At 45.6% G+C, this 20,449-nt stretch overlaps 1 protein-coding gene across 1 annotated transcript in view; it reads right to left on the bottom strand.

Moving 5' to 3' along the window:
• Positions 1-192: 192 nt before the first annotated feature.
• The window catches only part of CCZ1 (CCZ1 homolog, vacuolar protein trafficking and biogenesis associated), a 30,704-nt gene continuing 10,447 nt past the window's right edge, over positions 193-20,449 (bottom strand). The window contains exons 8-15 of the mRNA XM_045075118.1: positions 18,248-18,329; positions 16,357-16,418; positions 15,951-16,062; positions 9,873-9,906; positions 9,126-9,243; positions 1,930-2,088; positions 1,530-1,657; positions 193-277 (exon numbers count right to left, since the gene is read on the bottom strand). Of these exons, the coding sequence (XP_044931053.1) occupies positions 222-277; positions 1,530-1,657; positions 1,930-2,088; positions 9,126-9,243; positions 9,873-9,906; positions 15,951-16,062; positions 16,357-16,418; positions 18,248-18,329 (751 nt within the window). The 3' untranslated portion in view covers positions 193-221. The remainder of the gene's footprint in view (positions 278-1,529; positions 1,658-1,929; positions 2,089-9,125; positions 9,244-9,872; positions 9,907-15,950; positions 16,063-16,356; positions 16,419-18,247; positions 18,330-20,449) is intronic.

Raw genomic sequence — 20,449 nt, 5'->3', positions numbered from 1 at the left:
AAGAGATGTAGCCGACTACCTTAATTATTTCCACATAAATATTTAAAATCTAAAAACCCCAGCGGATCATCAGACTGAGTAGAAATTTGATTCTTCAAAGCAAGTATTGCTTTACTATTGTCATTAATTCAGTCAGTAATATGACCGAGAACCTGCAGTGGTAAACAAAACGCCTGCTGAGTTGTTTTTTAGGAAAAGATGTTCCGGCGAGCCATTATGGGTCAATCCAAGAAGAATATGTTATTGAACTGCGTTGCACAGAGTTTCTTTACCTCTTCTGCAAAAAAAGAAAAAAAAAGAAAAAACAAAACAGAAAACAGGGAGGTGAGAAACAGGTTTTCACTTCAAAGGCTACAGGCTACACATTAGTACTTTCAACTCTTCTGGAACACAGCTGGGAAGAAATGTCCCCATTTTCTGACCTTTCCCCTCCAAGGCCTAGGTCAGAAGCGTTCATCAACCAAGAGAAAGGACAACAAAGCCCTATGTGCCCCAAGACCTCAGTGCTGTGGCACACGGCATGCCTCCTCCGGGCCTGGGGAGGCGCAGGCCCCTGACACACCCACGGGCTGGGGGACCGCCGAGCACTCTGATGCAACCCTCCAGGGACCCGAGCCGCCACGTCGGCCGGGGCTCCGGTGCTTCCCAGAGGGGGCGTCACCATGACTCCCAGTCACCCCTGCGCCAGGTGCCTGTTGCTAATGCACATGACTCTTGCTACAAGTACTAGGAAGAGAAAAATGTCCTGTGTCCTAGCAGATTTGTGCAGAAAATGAAACCACACACCAACTCTTCTCCTACCTACCATTGCCCCAACCCGCCCTCGGGAGCAGAGCAGCCAGGGAGCCCCAGGCAGTGAAGGGGACACTGCCCTCTCGGCCAGCTCAAGCAGCTGTCAGGATCAGACACAATGCGCTGGCCTGGGACCAGACCGCAAGGGCTGGAAGGTGGGGGTGCGTGGGGAGTGGGGGGGTGGGGGCTTGACCTGCCCAGTGAACCTGATGGCTCCGCCTAGGGTTGTTTCTTTATCACCAGGAATAAAAGTGGACATTTTTATTTTTATTTTTTTAAAAGATTTTATTTATTTATTTGACAGAGATCACAAGTAGGCAGAGAGGCAGGTATAGAGAGAGGAGGAAGCAGGTTCCCCGCAGAGCAGAGAGCCCGACGCGGGACTCGATCCCAGGACCCTGAGATCATGACCCGAGCCGAAGGCAGAGGCCTTAACCCATTGGGCCACCCAGGTGCCCCAAAAAGTGGACATTTTTACATACAATGAATAAACCCATGGGATTCTTATTTTTAGTGTTATAGAAAATTTTCCTTTGGCCACTGCCAAATCTGTAACACAGGGAAGTCTTTCACACACTTTTTCAAGGAACTTTGCAATAGAATAACACAAAATGGATCAAATCACGGTTTCCTTTAAGCGACAGGCATCTGCTCACATCCACACCATCATGACTCGCTCCCTAGCAGGCTTCCAGGCACCCCAAATGGAGAGCACGCAAGTACCAAAGCCTACTTACCGTTGACTTCAATCAGGTTTGCGTTTTTTTGATTCAGAATAACATACAGCTCCCGCTGGTCAGACTTCTTCCCGACAACCCAGTAATCACTCATCGCCTTCACGATGACTTCTTCGTCCTCATCCACTCTGCAAGACAGGAGTTCCAAAAGGCAAGTTTGTTACAGGGTTAGCTGGAGCAAAAAGACACATCTACTCTTAAGACCAGAGACTGGAAACCAGTCACTTGGAAACTGTGGGGAGTCACGTGCAAGTGACCAGTGACTCTCGGGCCTCCTGATCTCTTCGGAAGGGGGACCCTCTGAGGTGGCTCTGGGCCACTCCACTTTGAAGAGGATTCCTTCAGGGCTGCTTCTCTCCTTAGAAAGGGAACGCCCAAGTTGAGAAGTTGTCAGAATTACCTAGTAAAATCACTGTTGATGTCGCCCAGAATCTTCATTAAATCCGGATGCACGGAAGTAAGTGATACACTAGGTGTTTTCCTCATGTGAATTGTACTCTTCTCGGCTAAATTCATATGGTTGAAGTAGATAAACTTGAACTGGGGTTCTTTTTCAGACCTATGAAAACATGTCATTAAAATGGTAACATTTCTCAGAGAATAATTATCCAAACAATAGCACTACATTGTTAAAACCTTAAATCCATGTGGCTAAGACCTTGTATTTTCGATGGCTGGGCCTTCAAATCAAGAATCTCAGTTAAGATGTAATAGGCTCCTTGTTCACTAGTAACTTATTTGATAACCGTGAAGTATTCAATATGATGGAATTTTCCAGAAAGCTCAAGTTTATCTTTTTGAAAAACCAATATTATAACCGTTTTTGTGAGGATTTTCTCAATAATAATGCTTTAGAAACGGCAATCACTTGATTATACTCTGCGTTTTGAATTTTTAAAAACAGATGCAAACTACACACAGGCCACCTGTCTTCCAGCAGACAGGTCAGCAAACGACTAGTGGCCCTGGGGCGCAAAAGTGTCCATTCTTCTAAATAAAGCTTTAGTGGCCCATGGCCACACCCATGCGTTCATATACGGCCTGTGGCCACTTCCACACTTCAAGGACAGTGGAGCACTTGCAACACGTGTGCCCACAAAATCTGAAATGCGTATCATGTGGCCCTTTGCAGAAGTTGTGTGCTGACCCGTTTCAGGAAGAGTCGTGGCTCCGTGATCCCACGGGGCTGCGGAATGAACACGCTCCCTGGATGTAAACTGCCACAGAATGGAAGCTTACTCCTGTAACAAAGCTTTCACCACTCGCGAGGGAGAGACTGTTCTAAGGCTTCTTAGGCTTTTCTGCTGAAGCATAATGAATATTTTAATTGGAATAGGTCGTCTATTATTCGAAAAGATTGGTCAAGGCTACCACACCACCTCCCAGGTCCGAGTCTGGACTCTGGAGGAAGCCGCTCCGACAGTGAGGCCACAGCCCCGACAGTGAGGCCACAGCCCCGACAGTGAGGCCACAGCCCCGACAGTGAGGCCACAGCCCCGACAGTGAGGCCACAGCTCCCGGGGCCTCCCGCCCTCCCTGCACCCTCGCGTGTTATACTCTGGGGTGTGGTGCCAGCCTGAGCAGCCCTGCCACTGGGGGTCTCAGAAGCTTCTCTGCTTACTTCAGGGTTAGCAGCCATGTTCTGGTGGGCTGAGGGTACCGGAAATCCGACCTCTGGAAAAGTGGGTTACTACTGTAATACTTTACATCTAGGCAAAGAAAGAATGTGGAAGGCTTAGTGTCCAGGAGAATGAAAAGAGAATTCTTAACAAAACCAGAATATGTTTTTAGTAAGCTCCTAAAACTAAGAAAAGCAAGTGTAACTACAAGAAACACTGTTTGGAAAGATGGAACATTTAAAAGACATCTGGAAAGAGTTGGGAATTTCATTGTCCGGGCAAACTTCTACCCAGCCGCAATCACGCTTACAGTCCTGGCTGTTCTGTGTCACCCCAAAACACTTGCTGTGGCCTTCCTCTTTCCCTCATTTAGAGTATGTAAGAAACTCTTCTAAGAAGATTTAAATTATTTCTTTTGTACCCCTGATGGAAATTTACATTTGGCAAATGCTATCCAGTAGTTAAGACAAGGACCACTGTGGCCTTTTTCCACTCTGCCTTCCACGAGGAGGGTGTAAAAACAGGAATAGAAAAACGGCTACTTGCTTTTCCACTACTGTCCTCTTAATGAAAGAAAAAGGAGAGACCAGATCACAGTAAAAACAGCAAGGATAATGTTCATCCTACAGGCTTACTGATTCTATCAAACGTAACATCTAACAAACAGTGTGCAAATTTTGAAGGAGTAGCAGCCACATTCACCTGGTATCTTTTCCAAAGACTGGAAACGGATTCCTCTTAAACACCAAAGCATTTTTTTTCTCTAAACACAGAAATGCAAATTTCCTGCCTCCTTAAAAAAAGAACATGCTAAATACAGTTAACTACGTCAACAGAAAATACACTGCACGCAGGGAAATACAGAATCCTTCTTGACAATCTGTTACGAAGTTTGGCTTAAAATATTCTAGCACAGTAACGATATCCTCAAAGAACACGGAAAGGTGGGGCCTGTCTTAAGTGGCTGTTTTGGAGAGGACTTTCTGCTTTCTCTCAGCTTCCCATACCTTTGCCTCTTCTTTCTACAATCGGCTGAAAACCCAAGTACCTGTGATTGGCAGAGTCACAGGGAGGGGCCCCATGAGGAAACAGCTTCGGTTTAACTGAGCTGCCGGAGACGTCAGTGTTTAAGGACCAGGTATATGAAAACCCACCCAAACTCCAAGAGCGTGCCAGGAAAGGCTTGGACCGATGGAGGAAATCCGCGGTTCAGCAGGCACTTGACTGCCTGTGGAGGTTCCCTGCAGACGTCAATGGCTGGCTGGGAGCACCGAGACCATCTGGTGGCTTTACTTGTTCTGGGCCTTGCTCCAGACGGCTTAGGTTGCCACACACGTGGCTTCTAGGTGAGGATGGCTATTCCTCACTTACCAAACTGAACTGAAAAATAAGATCCTGATTTGACCAGCGCATAGACTGTACACAGTACAGCTCTTGCTCCTTCGCATGTCTAGGGTAATCAGGAAGTAGGGCACAGCTGAGCCCTTGGACTATGCACGTGAACTCCACCCTGGAAGGAAGGCTCCCCGCCCCTGCTCTCCCTCTGCATGCCAGCCGGGCAAACCCATCCCTTCTCGCTTCCCTTCTGCCTGGCATCCCGTCCTGAGCCTCGTCGTTACCAACCTTCCGTCAGTGGGTGTGCTCCTCGCTAGAAATCCTAGCACCGTCAACCTCCCAAGCAACTGGGCTGGTTTATGAATATATTCAAAGTGACTGATAAAAAAGGATTACACAGGAGTGTCTGGGTGGCTCAGTGGGTTAAGCCTATGCCTTCGGCTCAGGTCATGATCTCAAGGTCCTGGGATTGAGCCCTGCATCGGGCTCTCTGCTCAGCGGGGAGCCTGCTTCCCCACTCTCTCTCTGTCTGATTCTGTCTACTTGTGATCTCTGTCTGTCAAATAAAAAAAATTAAAAAAAAAAAAAAAAGGATTACACAGATTGCTCCCAGGAAAGAGTCTCCCTTTTCAGTAACTTCATACTTCCTCCTCCTCCTCACACCTTTCCAAAATTCAGCATTCAAAGCGGCTAGTGAGTGGGAATATGCGAAAGAAACAGAAACAAATGTCTCAGATTCAGAAAACTATCGATATGGGAGGGGAAGTTTTAAATTAGAACCCGTCCTCTAGCCCTTAAAAATTCCAGGTGAATTAGACCGAGACACAGAAGATAAAACCATAAAAGTACCACAGATGAAAATGGCATTTTAAAAAATGATGTTGGGATAGAAAACTGTACGTAGGCCAGTGAAAAGAGAAATCTAAAGGAGATGCCTAATAAAATGGATTACATATAAATCCCAGACATGTTACCAAAAATAGTAAAACCAAACTCAAAAAAATACGTGGCATGACTGAAGAACATGGACGTAAAAGCAAAGATAAAAGCACTTGAGTGGGAAGAGCCAATGGACAAGGACAGGCAGTACGTGAAAGAGACAGAAATGCCAACCTCGATGTCTCCTAGCAGATGTCAAGACACACCACAAAGAACTGAGTGGCTCCTGTGGGAGGTGACCACATTGTCACTGCACATTCCCTTTGCCCCAGAACTCTATGCTAGGGACATCTCCTAAGAGGATGAGTGCACATACGCACCAGATTGCTTAATACAGAGCTATTTTAATGCTAATGGGTAGAACCAGACTTCCCAGCGAATGCCACAATGATTCAACGAACAGAGCACATCTATCCAATTAAGTACGTGAAGCCCTGAAAGAGGAGAGGCAGATCCAAATTTATTGGCTTAAAATGACGTTCATGCCATATATTTTTTTTCCTATAGATTTTACTTATTTGACAGAGAGAGCAAGAGAAGGAACACAAGCAGAGGGAGCGGGAAAGGGAGAAGCCAGGCTTCCCGCTCAGCAGGGAGCCCAGTTTGAGGCCTGAGCCAAGGACCCTGGGATCATGACCTGAGCCGAAGGCAGACACTTTAACAACTGAGCCACCAGGAGCCCCCCTGCCATGTATTTTTTAAAAGGTACAGAATTACAGCACAATAGTTTAAGAAACCCATCCATAAAGAACACTGTGTATATGTCACTGTTTTTCTATGTGTACAAGTCTAAAAAGATACAAGCTAAATGAGAGAAGATTTCCAATATTTATATTTCTGAATTCAAAAACTAAGGACACAGGAGTGCCTGGGTGGCTCAGTTAAGCATCTGCCTCTGGCTCAGGCCATGATCTCAGGGTCCTGGGATCAAGTCCCGCATTGGGCTCCCTGCTCAGAGGGGAGTCTGCTTCTCCCTCTCCACCTGTTCCTGCTCTCTCTCTCTCTCTCAAATAAATGTTTAAAAAATTAATTATAATTAATTATAAATAAATTATAAATAATAGAAAAATATAAGTAAATTAAAAATATAAATAATTATAAAAATTATAAATTACACTCAAAAAAAGAAAAAAGATTTAAAATAATTGAATTGCCAAGTCCTTGAGTAGAAAAAAATCAAAGTGTCACACACGTAATAGAAACAAAAGACCAATGAATCTACTTCACGCCATTCTTTAAAGGGGTGACCTCAACTTTCAAAGGAACAATTAAAAGAACTGCAGCTTAAGCATATGGATTCAACACTCAACTTTATGCCCCGAGTCAGCCCTACAGCTGGTGTCCACTGAGGGCTGAAGCTAACAGAACAGCTGGGCACCAGGATCCTGGCGCTCACCTCCGGGGTCAGGACGGGGATGGCTGCCACATACAGTACCCCTCACCCCTCAGCAATGCGGGCAGGAGCTGGGATGTGAGTCTTGGAGGTCCTAGGACTGGAGTATAAAATGGTTTGACCTGAGTCAGGATTTCCAGAAGAAAAGCACATTATCTTTTGTACTAAAGAGCATTTTCCTCTGGTCAGCTGATACTTAACAGCTTGGCAAGCGAGGCCACTGTTACATATAAAATCTCAGATGCGGTGAGAGCACTTAAGGTCAACTTTCAAAGACAAAACCAACTATGCCTCTAGAGCCTCGGTTCTTGGCACTGCCCTAAGTTGTGTGTTCTACCATCAAGTTTTCCAGGTGTCCATCTTTCAGGGGCCACGGATACTACACAGCAGTTCGGTTACCAGTAACTGTCCCCCGCGATGGAGCTGTGCTAGACCATAGAGAGCCAAGAGTTAAGTACAGAATCTAAGGGGGCGGGGGTTGTGTGTGTGTTCATGGTGTCATTTTTTCCACCTTCCTGTTTGCAAATTTCCATAATAAAATATCAGAGAGAAAACTTCTTCCTAGTGAAATTAGATTGTTAATGTCCATGGCCCTCTCCTTTCTTCAAACTATTGTTTTTTGGGGAAAAAACAAATCTCAGAGCCCTTCTTCTAGCCCTTGAAAATCCCAGGTGAATTAAAGATTGAAACACGGAAGACAAAACCCTAAAAGTACCAGAGATAAAAATGGCATAGATTTATGATATCAGGGTAGAAAGCCATGAGTATGATCCAAAGGTAGAAATCTAGAAGAAGTGACTACTAAATGAAGTATATAAATCCCAAACTTGTATATTATAAAAAACAATAAAACCAAAGTTTAAAAAAATGAGAAATACGTGACATGACTTCTGTACAATCCTGAGGAGAGTTGACTTTTGCAGAATAGGAGGTCTCTTACAAGCAAGACTTCCTCAGGTATTCGCCGTTGAGCTCGTGAAAATCCGTCACGTCCCCAGAAAGCACTGGCAGAATGGTTAACACGTCCAGCAATCTCCCGGGGGGGGGCAGGTTGGGAAAGCAGGGAACTTACTAGACTTTCTCTCTCTCCACTCAGCAGTTTATAACTTGCATGATACCAAACAGATCTGACTCACTCATGCTTTCTTCAGAAATGAAAATCTGACAGTTTCATGGTGAAAAAATGACACCTCGAGAGACAAACCACAGAGATGCTGAAATCTAGAAAACAAACTGAGGGTTGCCGCAGGGAAGGGGGGTCGGGGGTGGGGTACCTGAGGGATGGGCATTAAGGAGGGCACTTGAAGGAGCACTGGGTGTTACGTGCAACCGATGAGTCACTAAATTCTACCCTGAAACTAATAATACACTGTATGTTAATTAAACTGAATTAAAAAAATTAAACCTCAAGATGCAAAGTGGTCAGGCACGTTCAGTTCTTGGCTTAATCTTTTCCGATGGGAAGTAAGCTGTTGACAGTAGCAATCCACATGCAGATACAAAACCTATACGGACTAACACCCGGACCCTGTGTGTGTCCTCTCTACAGGCTGGGGCTTCTGGAAGACCGTATACACACAGCACGGGGCCACTATGAACACTGGTTATACAAAAATTCATACAAGTTAGTAACTTCTCAAACATACAGGAAGTCCATATAAAGAGGGCTTTTGTTTCTCGAATTCCCATGTGCTCGCTTAATCTTTACGGTGTATGACTTTACGTTGGGAAGAGAATAGAAAGAGGTTCAATGACTTCCCAGTGTTCTTAGAACCAAAATGAGTTTAACCGGAGTCTCCCAATACATGCCTGGAGCTAGCGTCTTTCAAGGCACCAGATTCTGGCCCAACGCCCTAATGGCCTACAGCACGGCCAACTCTCCACCACACACGTATGTACAACAGGCGAGGTGCTTTCTGTCTACACGAGGCAAAGCCCTGCCGATCGCCACGGCCAATGTGAATTTACAGTCTGGGCTGGTCCAGTGGGATGTGAGGTGGCTCTCACGGGGTGCAGCCCGCAGGCACGGCTAGTACACCCCACCCCATTCCTGACGCCACAGTCAGGGGTGGGCTGAGGGAATATATTCACAGAAGACCTGGCCCCCACCATCATCTTGGAGCAGAAAAGCTCAGGAACTGTTGCCCAGTTCCCCAGGGAGCTTTTCAGACAGGACTGAGCTGCACGTTTGTTCTCCGGAGTCAGAGAAAACACAAATGATATGACCATCCATTTGCTTAAGTAAAAACGACCCTTCTTCTTCCCAAACCAGTTAAATGCTAGAAAGTAAACACGAAGTGAAGTACAAACCCAGACATTCTTTTGTTGATGTTAAACTGCTCACAAATGTCAGATGCCAGCACTGTGAGCTGCGGCCCAACAATGCTGTCCAGTCTTCGGCAAAAATCCAACGTGGGCTGTACAGAGGCTAACAAGTAATTTAAAAAATACCAGTAAGTTTTAGAATTCTTTGTGTTGAAAAGGTCAGTATTCATCTAACGGTCTTAATTACAGTATGCCAATGAAAACTTTACTGATTGGGAAAATAAAACAATTAAATGACAGGCTCTCCCTGTCCTCCCAAAGAGAAGAGAAACAGGAGAGTCGAAGTTAGTTATAGTTAAGGTGTACAAGAGTCGAAGACCTATCTCACTGTGAATGTCAATTTAAGCACACCCCGTGGGGTGGTAAGTTGGCCGAAGAAGGTCAAGTATCTAACACACACCACACAGTACTCAGGGGCCAGCAGCCCTTTGGTGCTTTACAAACATGACCCGATTTAACCCCCGAAGCCCCCTTTGAAAAAGGTACTCCTGTTATCACTTCACAGGGAGGGAGGCTTAGAAAGGTGCCCAGGGCCAGCTGCTAGGAAGCAGGTAGGCCAGCACTTTAAAAATATGAGACAGAGCTAGTTTTCTAGCAGAGCTCACAGAGGGGAGCTGTGCTTAATAGAACCTCTATGACAACATGTTTACTGTTTAAGGACAGAGCACAGCAAAGCGTAAAGAGAGAAGGCTTATCTACGCGGGCTGAAGTCGGACACAGGTGTGTACCTACCATCGATCATAAAGCACACAGCTGCACTCATGGCCTGGGGAGAGAAAACAAACCAAGGATTACAAAACGGCATAAAAAAGAAATTCGATGACCCAGTGCAGAGGCTCTCCTTGAATTTTGACTTGAATCACTTGGTCAAGATATTTTTTAGTCAACTGGAGAGATCTGGATATGGACTACAGAGCAAAGAACATTAAGGAAAGTGTTTATGCTGCCAGGTGTGCTAATAACACGGTGGTTAGGTGAAAACAGATGCCCTCATTAGAGATGCAAATTGAAGCCTCTGCAAGTGAAATGACATGATCTAACATGTGCAAGCAAAAAAATAAAATAAAATAAAAACCACACAGGGAAAACAGATGAAAGATAAGCATGCTGTTCGTTAAATTAAGCTGTGTGATGGGCGCCTGGGGATTCATTCTTCTAGTCTATTTTTGTGTATCTTTGAAAGTTTCCATGAACACAGTTAAAACGCCCCAGAAGATCAATGTCCCCTTGTCTCCCCTTTCATGATAGCGAATGCTGCACCGTGACCCTGGCTACAGTAACCATAAATCAAATAACCAGACATGGTTAAATGTATTACTGCATACACTGCACAGTGGCAAAAAGTCTCACAGAACATATGGCCTTCGGAGAAAAAGCCACTGAACTCCTGAGGCCCGTCCCTGTGGGCAGCCACCGGAACCGTTTTAGAGACCGTGGCTCTACCACTGTGGCCTTCAGGTGGCACGCTGAATCCCAACAGTGATGAAGTTCCTCATCGGCCTTCCTTTTCCTCCCCGCTGCTTAGAGCCTCTCCAGGTTCCCCAAGGGTGACCCTACAGCCCCAAATGGCCCACTTCTCACACCACAGTCGCAGGGACAAGCTCCTGGATGGCTGCTTTTCGTACGAGCACACTTAGCCCTGTCCCCCATCCCTGCACCTGTCCCCACATCCCCCTCTCAGCCTCGGCAGCCGTAACGGTTTTCGCACGGGCATACTCAAGCACTCGTGCGCTATTCTGTAAGTGAATCATAACTCTCACCCGCTTATAAACAGGTGGCAACATTGGTGGCTCACAGGCAAGTTCCATCCACTATGTGTCTCTTTGTCTGTAACTCTGCCTTAGATGCCCACTAGTTTCCTATGAAGATTCCAACTTCCAGCCTCTGCTGAGATATCAGGACATCTGAGACCACCGGCTCTGCTTTCCGAGGTGCTACCTTGTGGAGGTGAGTGGCCTCTGGCCTCCTTGTGACTTGAGCGACGCGGTGTTTCACGGCGCCCCTCCACACGGAAGCCCCACCCCCGTCTGTCTATCATCTACAGGGTTTCCTGCCAGCAGCTGCATGTGTAACTCCTTACAGGTTGTTTTTTTAAAATGTGCCTTTCGAGTCCCTGTTTAAAAACCTGAAGAATTTCCAATACATAGAAAAGCACACAAAATAGCATAACGAACCCTGCAGGCCATCACTTCCCCGGTGACCATCAGCAGACACACAGTCCTGCTCTACCCTGCTCCCCTAACTACGTGCTCCTCTCAGACGCCACATCACATCTCCAGACACAGGTCACCGGCTGTCTACGGAGGACCAGGACTTGGGAGCCTGTTCATAATGGTGGCATGACAAGCTCCACAGAATCCTCAAACACCCTAATTAAAGAAAATTATAAAAAACAATACTTTAGGGGCGCTTGGGTGGCTCAGTGGGTTAAGCCTCTGCCTTCGGCTCGGGTCATGATCTCAGGGTCCTGGGACTGAGCCCCACATCAGGCTCTCTGCTCAGCAGGGAGCCTGCTTCCCCCTCTCTCTGCCTGCCTCTCTGCCTACGTGTGATCTCTATCTGTGTGTCAAGTAAATAAATAAAACCTTAAAAAACAAACAAACAAACAAACAAAAAACCCAACACAATACTTTAAATTTCCAGAGGGAAACTGTCCGAAGGGCAGAGAGCAGATGGAGGAATGTTTAAGAACATCCACGAAATCTGAGAATCAACAGCGTCAGTCTTTACTTCAGAGCCATCAACACATACATGAAAAATAAGGAAGATCTCAAAATCAAGAATTTAAACTTCCATCCTCAGGCCTTGGAAAAGAGAAGAGCAAACTAAACCTAAAGCAAGAGAAGGAAGAAGATATCAAAGATCAAAGCAGAAGTAAATGAAATAGAGAACAGAGCAAAAATATGAAATAAATCAATATCAGAAGCTGGTTCTCTAAAAAGAGCAAAACTAAAGGAGAGGAAACACAAAAAATACACAGTGAAAAGGAGAGGAGATACAAATCACTAAAATGAGGGATTAAAGAGGAGCCACTGGGGCGCCTGGGTGGCTCAGTGGGTTAAAGCCTCTGCCTTCGGCTCAGGTCATGGTCTCAGGGTCCTGGGATCGAGCCCCGCATCGGGCTCTCTGCTCAGCAGGGAGTCTGCTTCCCTTCCTCTCTCTCTCTGCCTGCCTCTCTGCCTACTTGTGATTTCTGGCTGTCAAATAAATAAATAAAATCTTAAAAAAAAAAAAAAAGAAAAGAAAAGAAAGAGGAGCCACCATTACTGTTTTATGAGAGGGAAAGGATTTTAAGGCTGTACTACTACAAAAAATTATAAACGAACCACCGAAGAACAAGCAGAACAAATTCCCAGTAAGACACAAACAACTGAAACAACTCAAGAGACAGACAGTAAGACCTAGAACGAGGACAGACACTCTTTCATCATGGGAAGGTTTCCAACAAAGAAAAGCCCAGATGTAGGTGGCTTCACAGTGACCAATTATTCAAAGAATTAACAGCAATCCTTCACAAACTCTTCCAAAACACAGGAGATGAGGAAACACTTCCCAACCCAGCCTGAGGCCGGTAGTAGCCTGATACCAAAACCAGACCATGACTTCAGAAGGAGAGAAAAACCACAGGCCAACATCCTTCTGGCCCCGAGCCCATGTGGCATCAGCAGAGTTCCAGAGAGCTGGCGACTAAGGCCAGGGATGCCGGCAATCAGCTGTGTCTGCAAGGCCAAGGCCCAGTCAAAACTCTGGATGTCAAGGCTCGAGAGAGCTGCCCTGGATGGTAAGACTCCGCACATGTAACACGTCCCTGCTGGGAGAAACAGGCCCTGTGCTGTCTGCACAGCTCCACCGGGAGGGGGCAAGCCCAGGCCTGGTGACTCCCGGGTCCTGCCCCGAGTATCTCCTTCCTGGGCCATCTTTCATTTGCACTCCTCTGCTGTAATAAACCGTGAGTGGGAGCAGGCCAGCTTCTCTGAGTCCTGCAAGCACCTCTAGTGAACTCCTGGGTTGTCTTGGGGGCCCCTGAGCTAGCAGCGTGTGTCAGAAGCAAGAGTGGTCTTGAGGAGTCCTACACTTTGCAGTGAGAAACCACTGAACCGAATACTTTAATTGGGCTAATTATACAGTATGTGAACTCTGTCTCAACAAAGCTGTTTTGGAAAAAAGCTAACTTTTTAAAATAACGGTGATGCCATCATCCCATTTAAAATTCTACCTTTTGATTGACTCTTAAGATCAGAAATCCAATAAACAACAGAGAGTACCAGGATATTTCTTCCACTGGAGTTCGGAATCATTACCGAGTCATTCAGAGAATGATTTTCACTTGCTAGAGACGTGGGCTTTTCCCTACCCCAGTTACGGTTCATTTTCAGACCGTCTCTACATCTTCCCTGGGACTCTCTCCTCTTGGGCCATTCCTTAGAACACCCAACATTTAATCAAAGCTTGCAGTCGTACTATTTTATGAATGTAACATCTATTTGTTCTGGGGCCCCTGCACCCAGAAGAGAACCCCCATTTCTCTGTTCCACCGCAGAAATCCCCGAGGTGCTAACCCCCACCACAGACTCAGAGCTCAATCACCGCAAGCCGCCTTCTTCCTGTTCTCAAGTGTCCGGGCCACGGGTGTGGATTCTGAGGTATTCTCGTTCTTGGTTTCCTCACTGGTTCTGACGTACAAACCCACGCAAACCCCTTAGACCAGACACATGGGGTAACCTTCCTGAGACTTTCCGCCATTAACACCCCTCTCTTCGATCTCACCTGCGATGGGACAGTTGCGCTTGGCAAAGAATTCCACACTGAAAATCCCTCTCTCTCGAACTTTGAAAGTCTTCCTTCCCTTGTCACCTAGTATCTGCTGCCTGTAAAGAAAAGGCTGCTCATGCCGATTTTATTTACAGATGACCTGATTTTCCTTCTGGAAGCTTCTGGGATCTTCTCTTTATGTATTTCTGAAACTGCCCACTGAGTGGACTGGAGTGGGTCTTTTTGATTCACTGCGTGAGACATTCAGTGGGCCTTTTCAATCTGGGAGATGTGTTCCTCTTCAGCTAGATATGTCCTCATAATACACTCGACTAATTTCCTCTCCTTCAACTTTCTGTGAATCAGATGTGGAGATCCCTCTCTCTTTTTTTTTTTTGTATTTTATTTATTTTAAAAATTTTTGCTTTTTAAAGGAATTATTATTTTTTAAATTTAAATTCAAATAGCCCACATATAGTACATCACTGGTTTTTGATGTAGTGTTCAATGATTTTCTCCATATTTTTTATGTCTTGTCATGTTATCTTACATTCAAAGCAGGGCAACTTATCTTTAACCTTCTAATGAAGTTCTCGTGTCAACAAGCATATTTTCAGGGGACAGGGACTGAAGCGTTATTTTTAATGGGTACAGAATTTTGGGTGAAGATGAGTTCTGGAAACAGTGGTAAGTTTGTCCAACACTGTGTATGTACTGAACCATATACTTAAAAATGGTTAAAATGACAAATTTTATGCTATGTATATCTTGCCCCAATAAATAAAAAATGTTTAATGTTTTCAATTACCCTAAGTTTATTCTAGCCCTGACTCTTAGGTCGTCCTGCTCCGATTCTATAGATACACTTCTTTAATCTCTGCAGATGCTAATTTTTAGACATTCTCTCTGTTGGCAGACAAACTTTTGTTTCTCTCAAGATCTAGTTTTGTTTTTCCATGCACACTAAAGAACAAGGGAATGCATGGCTGACCAGGGAGGGAGGCCCTGCTCTGGGGCAGGACGAGGGCAGCAGTCACCGGGCTCCCGCAATCAGCACTTACTCTCAGCTGTGCACACCCAAGCTGGCCACGCTCTGGCTCCCCAGATTGTTTTCCTTTAAAATGACCCTTGAGGGACGCCTGGAAGGGTCTGCCTTTGGCTCAGGTTATAATCCCGGGGGAAAAAAAAAAGAGGCTTGACTTTCACCCAGGAATAGGTGCTTGGTTGCCTGTGAGTATGTGAGGATGGAAAAGGGGTGTCTGGCTGGTTTATATGCAACACTCACTCCCTTTCCTTCCAAGCTCGCCTCCTACTCCGGACTCCTTAGGTGCTATCTCTAAGCTGGGGGCTTCTCTGGGCTTCTGTGGGGGCAGGCAGGCTCTTGCCTTAGTGCACCCCCCCACTCCTCCTTGGCCGGACTTCATCCATCAGCACCCCACCTACACCCCCTTCCTGCCTTCCAGGGAGAGACGAATCCCTCACACTGAGGTTCACCTCCGCCCGGTGCTCGCACGCCACCATTTCTAGGTCTTTACAGACTCAAACATAATTGTACTCTCAGGTGGGGAAGAAGATAAACACCCTTGCTTAGCCTTCCTTCTTGAACCAAAATCACCTTTACAAAAACCAAGCTAACATAACCAAGCTATAACTGGACTATTTTAATAGAACCGCCAAGTCTGTGCTTTCCAATCCGTGAAAGCAGAATTTACTGGAATGTGGCCAGTCCCACACCGGAAGGCATCTAACGACGAAGCAACACCACCTTTGCTGGCCTCTGTGTGTGAGCACACAGGACTTCCGAATGCTTCTGAGTCACAGCCTCAGACAGTGTCAGACAGCGATTCCTTCACTAATAAGAAAAGCATTGAAAAGGAGCTGAAAATAAACCCACTGTTCCAGAGGGCCACCCATTCCGAGTTTTTCAATAATGAGAACTTTCAACATCTGATCTGAGAAATATTTCAGGGGCGTGTAGGCACACACACTCGTGTACACACGCAAGAAAGATTTACTTTCATGTTAATCTGTAATGCTGGAGGGAAAAACAATTGTTACCTTATAGACAATTAAATGGAGTGCTTCATAAGTGTCATCTGTGTTTACAAAAATTTTGGGGAATCTGCATTTTGCTTCTGGATCATTAAGGTTCAAGGGTCCAGTAAGAAATCTGAAAAGGAAGCACAGAAATGACTCAATCAGGTAAGGGATAAACAGGAATACATAAAACAGGATATAGTCCCACTTAACATAGATTCATTTTCTTTTTGGGAAGCCAGACGCTACTTGGAAAACACCAAATCAGAGTATGATAAAGTTTTAATTCACTGGAAACAAAAGTGTTTCCACTGCAGTAAACAATTGCCAGTAAATAACACAAAGGTAATTTCAGAGTTGATGATTTTACCTTTACCAAAAAAGATAATAAAATCTAATACTGTGGATCAAAGACCAGAAGCTCTACCTTCCGTAATGTTGAAGATTTCCTGGCATCTCCGCCCTTACTGGAGAATCTCTTCCCGCCAACTGTAAACAAAGTCAACGTCCAGAAATGACTTATTAGATTTTCTCCTTTTGAAGCTTTGAAAACCACATTTATACCTGCTAGTGGGCTCCATGCCATTTTCCTGTCTCATTTACACACGTTCCGCCCCACCAATAAAAGCGAAGGGGATTACAAGAGCTACCTAAAGAATGCATTGATAGGAACCAGAACGATCAAAACTTCATTGGACCCTGAACTCCATCTAATGATTTAGTTCCTTTTTCAGCAATAGCCGAAATTTCCCATGGTGTTAATGTATGCTAGGCAATGACCACCTCATAGGACCCTAGAGGCAGCACACTCTTATTTTCTTGTTGTGGAAACTCAAGTTAGTAGAAGTTCCCCCGCAAACTAGGCTCCGAAGCAGCACAGCCAGCCGTCAACCCCATGACTATCTGACATCAAAGCTTTCAGCCAGGACATCCCGCCTCCTCCTGGATTGGTATTTGTTGCGCATGCCTAACACTTGCTGAAGATGTACTATTTCAATAGGCACAGGAAAGGAGGAAAAAAAATCCAAATCCAGTAGTCATGTTAGCTGAAACCTCTCATTCTTCTAAAAAAAATTCTGACATTCTTTTAGTCTATATAAAATTTTAGCATATAACCACAGAAAAAAGATTGAAAAACATTCTAAATCCAATAGTGAAAATGGATATCTGACTCTCACAGAGGCAGCCCGTACTGAAAAAGAAGGCCTCATGCGTCCACACTCAACACTGCCGTGTTGAATCCTGTGGTTTCCTACTTTCTAAGCCCGGCTCTTTGGGCAGATAATAAAGGACCAGAGTTTTCTGTTGGGGTAGCTGCACTGTCACACACGGAAAAGCCTCCTGAGGGCGTGGATGTAAGGAGGTGCTTTAGCCTCAGGCAGATCCAGAGATCAAGTCATGGCCTGCCGCTTCCCCGGCTAGGTGACCCCGGGTGTGCCATTTAAGCCTGAGTGTCCTGTCTGTAAGGTGGGGAGAAGTTATCCTACTCGGGACGGTTGTCAGGACGCCAGGAGATAATGCATGTTTGCGGGGCACTCAGGACAGTGCTGGGTCACAGTACGTACTTAAGAAACATGAGCTACTGTACTCAAACTGCCTACAAAGGGCGTACGTGCAGGACCAGGTCCTTCTTAAAACCTGGCTTTCAATTTCTTATCAAAGAGGTTTTTCTCTTGTTTCATGTCACAACCTTCAACAGAGGGAGGGAAGAGCACAAGCCAGCACATGAACGCATCTAGGCCAAAATGATTTGTGGGCTATGGATATTTTTTATCTCCAACCTAGTAAGAGTGGCAGGAGGACACTTTGGGGAGAAGGCTGCAGTTTTACATACAGGTCTCTGCAGAAAACCGGGAAAGTAAGTAGCCCGGTGGAGAAGGCAGGCAGGCAAAAGACCATCCACGGAATCACATCTCATGCTTGTAGGTGACAAGTCCACAGGATTCACCTTTCTTCTGACAAAGATCCCAGGTGTTTTCAAGTTCCCAGAACCCTGCCTCAAACCCGTTTCTCCACTACTCAATGAATTGCTCCTCTTAAAAACAGACCCTTGCTATTGTATTGGAATGTAACGAAAGGAGGAAGCGCTGACATACGTGGTTTTCTGGTCTAAGGGGTACACAACCACATACATGTCACACTAGCAATGTAACATCTAGATCAGAGCTGCCCCACCAACCACCGCGTTACTCCACCCTCTGCCCCCAAGCCCCCAGCCCTCCAGCACGGGTGTGCGTACATACGTAATACATACAACATACATACACACAGAGGCAGGGGTTGGCGGGGAGGGAGGGAGCCCAGTGCCCGGCCCGTACCTCAGGCTCGATATGCCTTGGAAACAGAGACGTGGTGAGGTATTTGTATAAAATTCTCATGTCGTCTTGTTCTAACCCACTCCTGAAACATCAGAAATGCATGGTGTTAAAAGCCTGGAACTGGTCTTCTGTCTTCCTGTGGCTCGGGTCATAGTAACACTCCTCTTGTTTGCTTGTTTACATTGTACCCAGAAGCCCTTTCCTGGACTGGGAAGTTCCAGAAGGGAATGAATTAAACTGCTCTGCCGCTAGCACTTTATCCTGAGCCAGCAAAGGCTACGTCTGTGTCATCTTGTATTCTATACGCCATTGTAAACAAACAGTCACTGGTCTGATTTGATCTGACTCGATTCCCTGCTTGAACCTCAGGTGTAATTCTTCAGGGAGTGTTAACAGCCACCACACTCCACTCCAGGTAGCAGATTCTGCTTCGCTTTCTGGGTCTATAGACATGCCACATACTTCTACCCAGCCTCCTGGGGAACACTGGCGTGCTGCCGATGGGGCCTACGCTCCTGCTCGGTCTCGGAAACGGATGTGGACTTTAAATCTATGACTTCCGTGCAGGAAGGGAGGAGGGAGAGAATGAAACACACTCTCGGGTCTACCTTTCAAGTCTAATCTGAACCGAGGCAAGGGTGAGTAGCACGTGGAAATAGGGCTGAGACACTAGCAGGCAGCAGACCCTATTTGAGATCAGTTTTCTAGGTAGGGATATAAACAGACCATGAGTCTGTATCTGATTCTTTTTCTATTCAGTGCAACCAAAAAAAAAAAAAAAAAAAAAAAATCCTATGATGAAATCCAACTTTATTATGAATCAAGCCTCTACACCATATTCCGGAGGCTGTCTCTTCTTTTCCCAGTGAAACCATCTGTTAGAAAATTTCGGCTTCCCCTGGCAAGTATGTGCTGCTCCTTCCTGAGGTTCCTCCAGTGCTGTCTCATCTCCTCCTCTTCCTCTCGCACCTCTTCCCCCTTCCAGGTCAATTTTCATAAGGTCTCGCCCTCAACGGAAACCACCAGGGCTGGCAGGATCATTCAGCTCGTCCTGCGGCAACTCTTAACTCTCAAAGTACCACGAGCCAACTGGGCAGATGAAATCTCCCCATCAAACACATGAAAAGTCACCTGTTCTGTTTTCTTTTACAGAAATAACTGAGGTAAGAAGATAGGAAGAGGAAAACAAAACAGGTTCTGGATGTTATTTTCCTTTTAAGACCTGAGTAAGAAGTACCAGTGGAGAGCTGTCAATGATAGGTAGTAGAAGCAGTACATAAACGACTATGGGCTGGGCAACGTCTTCTAGAGCTGCGGTTCCAGTAAGAGCAGCTACTTGGGGGTGCCCGGGTGGCTCAGTCGGTTAAGTGTCTGCCTTTGGCTCGGGTCAGGATCCCAGGGTCCTGGGATCAAGCCCTGCGTCAGATTCCCTGCTCAGCCCTGCTTCTTCCTCTCCCTTCGTTGATGCGCGCTCTCTCTCTCTTGTTCTCTCTTGCTCACTTTCCCTCTCTCAAATAAAATCTTTAAAAAAAAAAGAGAGCAGCTACTGGGCATATGTGGGTACTGAACACCTGAGATGTGGCTTGTTGAAATGAATGTAAAACATACACTGGACTGTTAAGATTTAGCATTAAAAGAATAACTCATTAATAATATATGTTGTTGGGGCACCTGGGTGGCTCGGGTCATGATCTCGGGGTCCTGGGATTGAGCCCCAGGATCGAGCTCTCTGCTCAGCAGAGAGCCTGCTTCCCCCTCTCTCTCTGCCTCCCTCTCTGCTTCTGTGATCTATCAAATAAATAAATAAAATCTTTTAATAAAAAAAATTTACGTTGCTTACATGTTGAAATAATAAATTTATAATAGCTCATGAATAATTTAAGCTTTTACATGTTGTAATAAATAATTTTAGATATATGGTGCCAAAAGGTTAATTTCACTAGTTTCTTTTCATTTGAACATAGCTGCTAGGAAACTTAAAATTATACATGTGGCTTGTATTGTATTCTTTTTTTTTTTAAGCCTTATTTATTTATGGGCACATGGTGGCTCAGTTGGTTAAGCATCTGCCTTCGGCTCAGGTCATGATCTCAGGTTCCTGGGACTGAGCCCCCACATCGGGCTCCCTGCTCAGGAGGGACTCTGCTTTTCCCTCTCCCTCTGCCCCTCTCTCTGCTTGTGCTCTTTCTCTCAAGCACAGTC

This window comes from Mustela putorius, unplaced genomic scaffold (assembly GCF_011764305.1).
Source record: "Mustela putorius furo isolate JIRA1106 unplaced genomic scaffold, ASM1176430v1.1 tig00000139_pilon_pilon_pilon, whole genome shotgun sequence".
Taxonomy (NCBI): Eukaryota; Metazoa; Chordata; class Mammalia; order Carnivora; family Mustelidae; genus Mustela; species Mustela putorius.
This window is presented reverse-complemented; position numbering and strand designations above follow the sequence as displayed.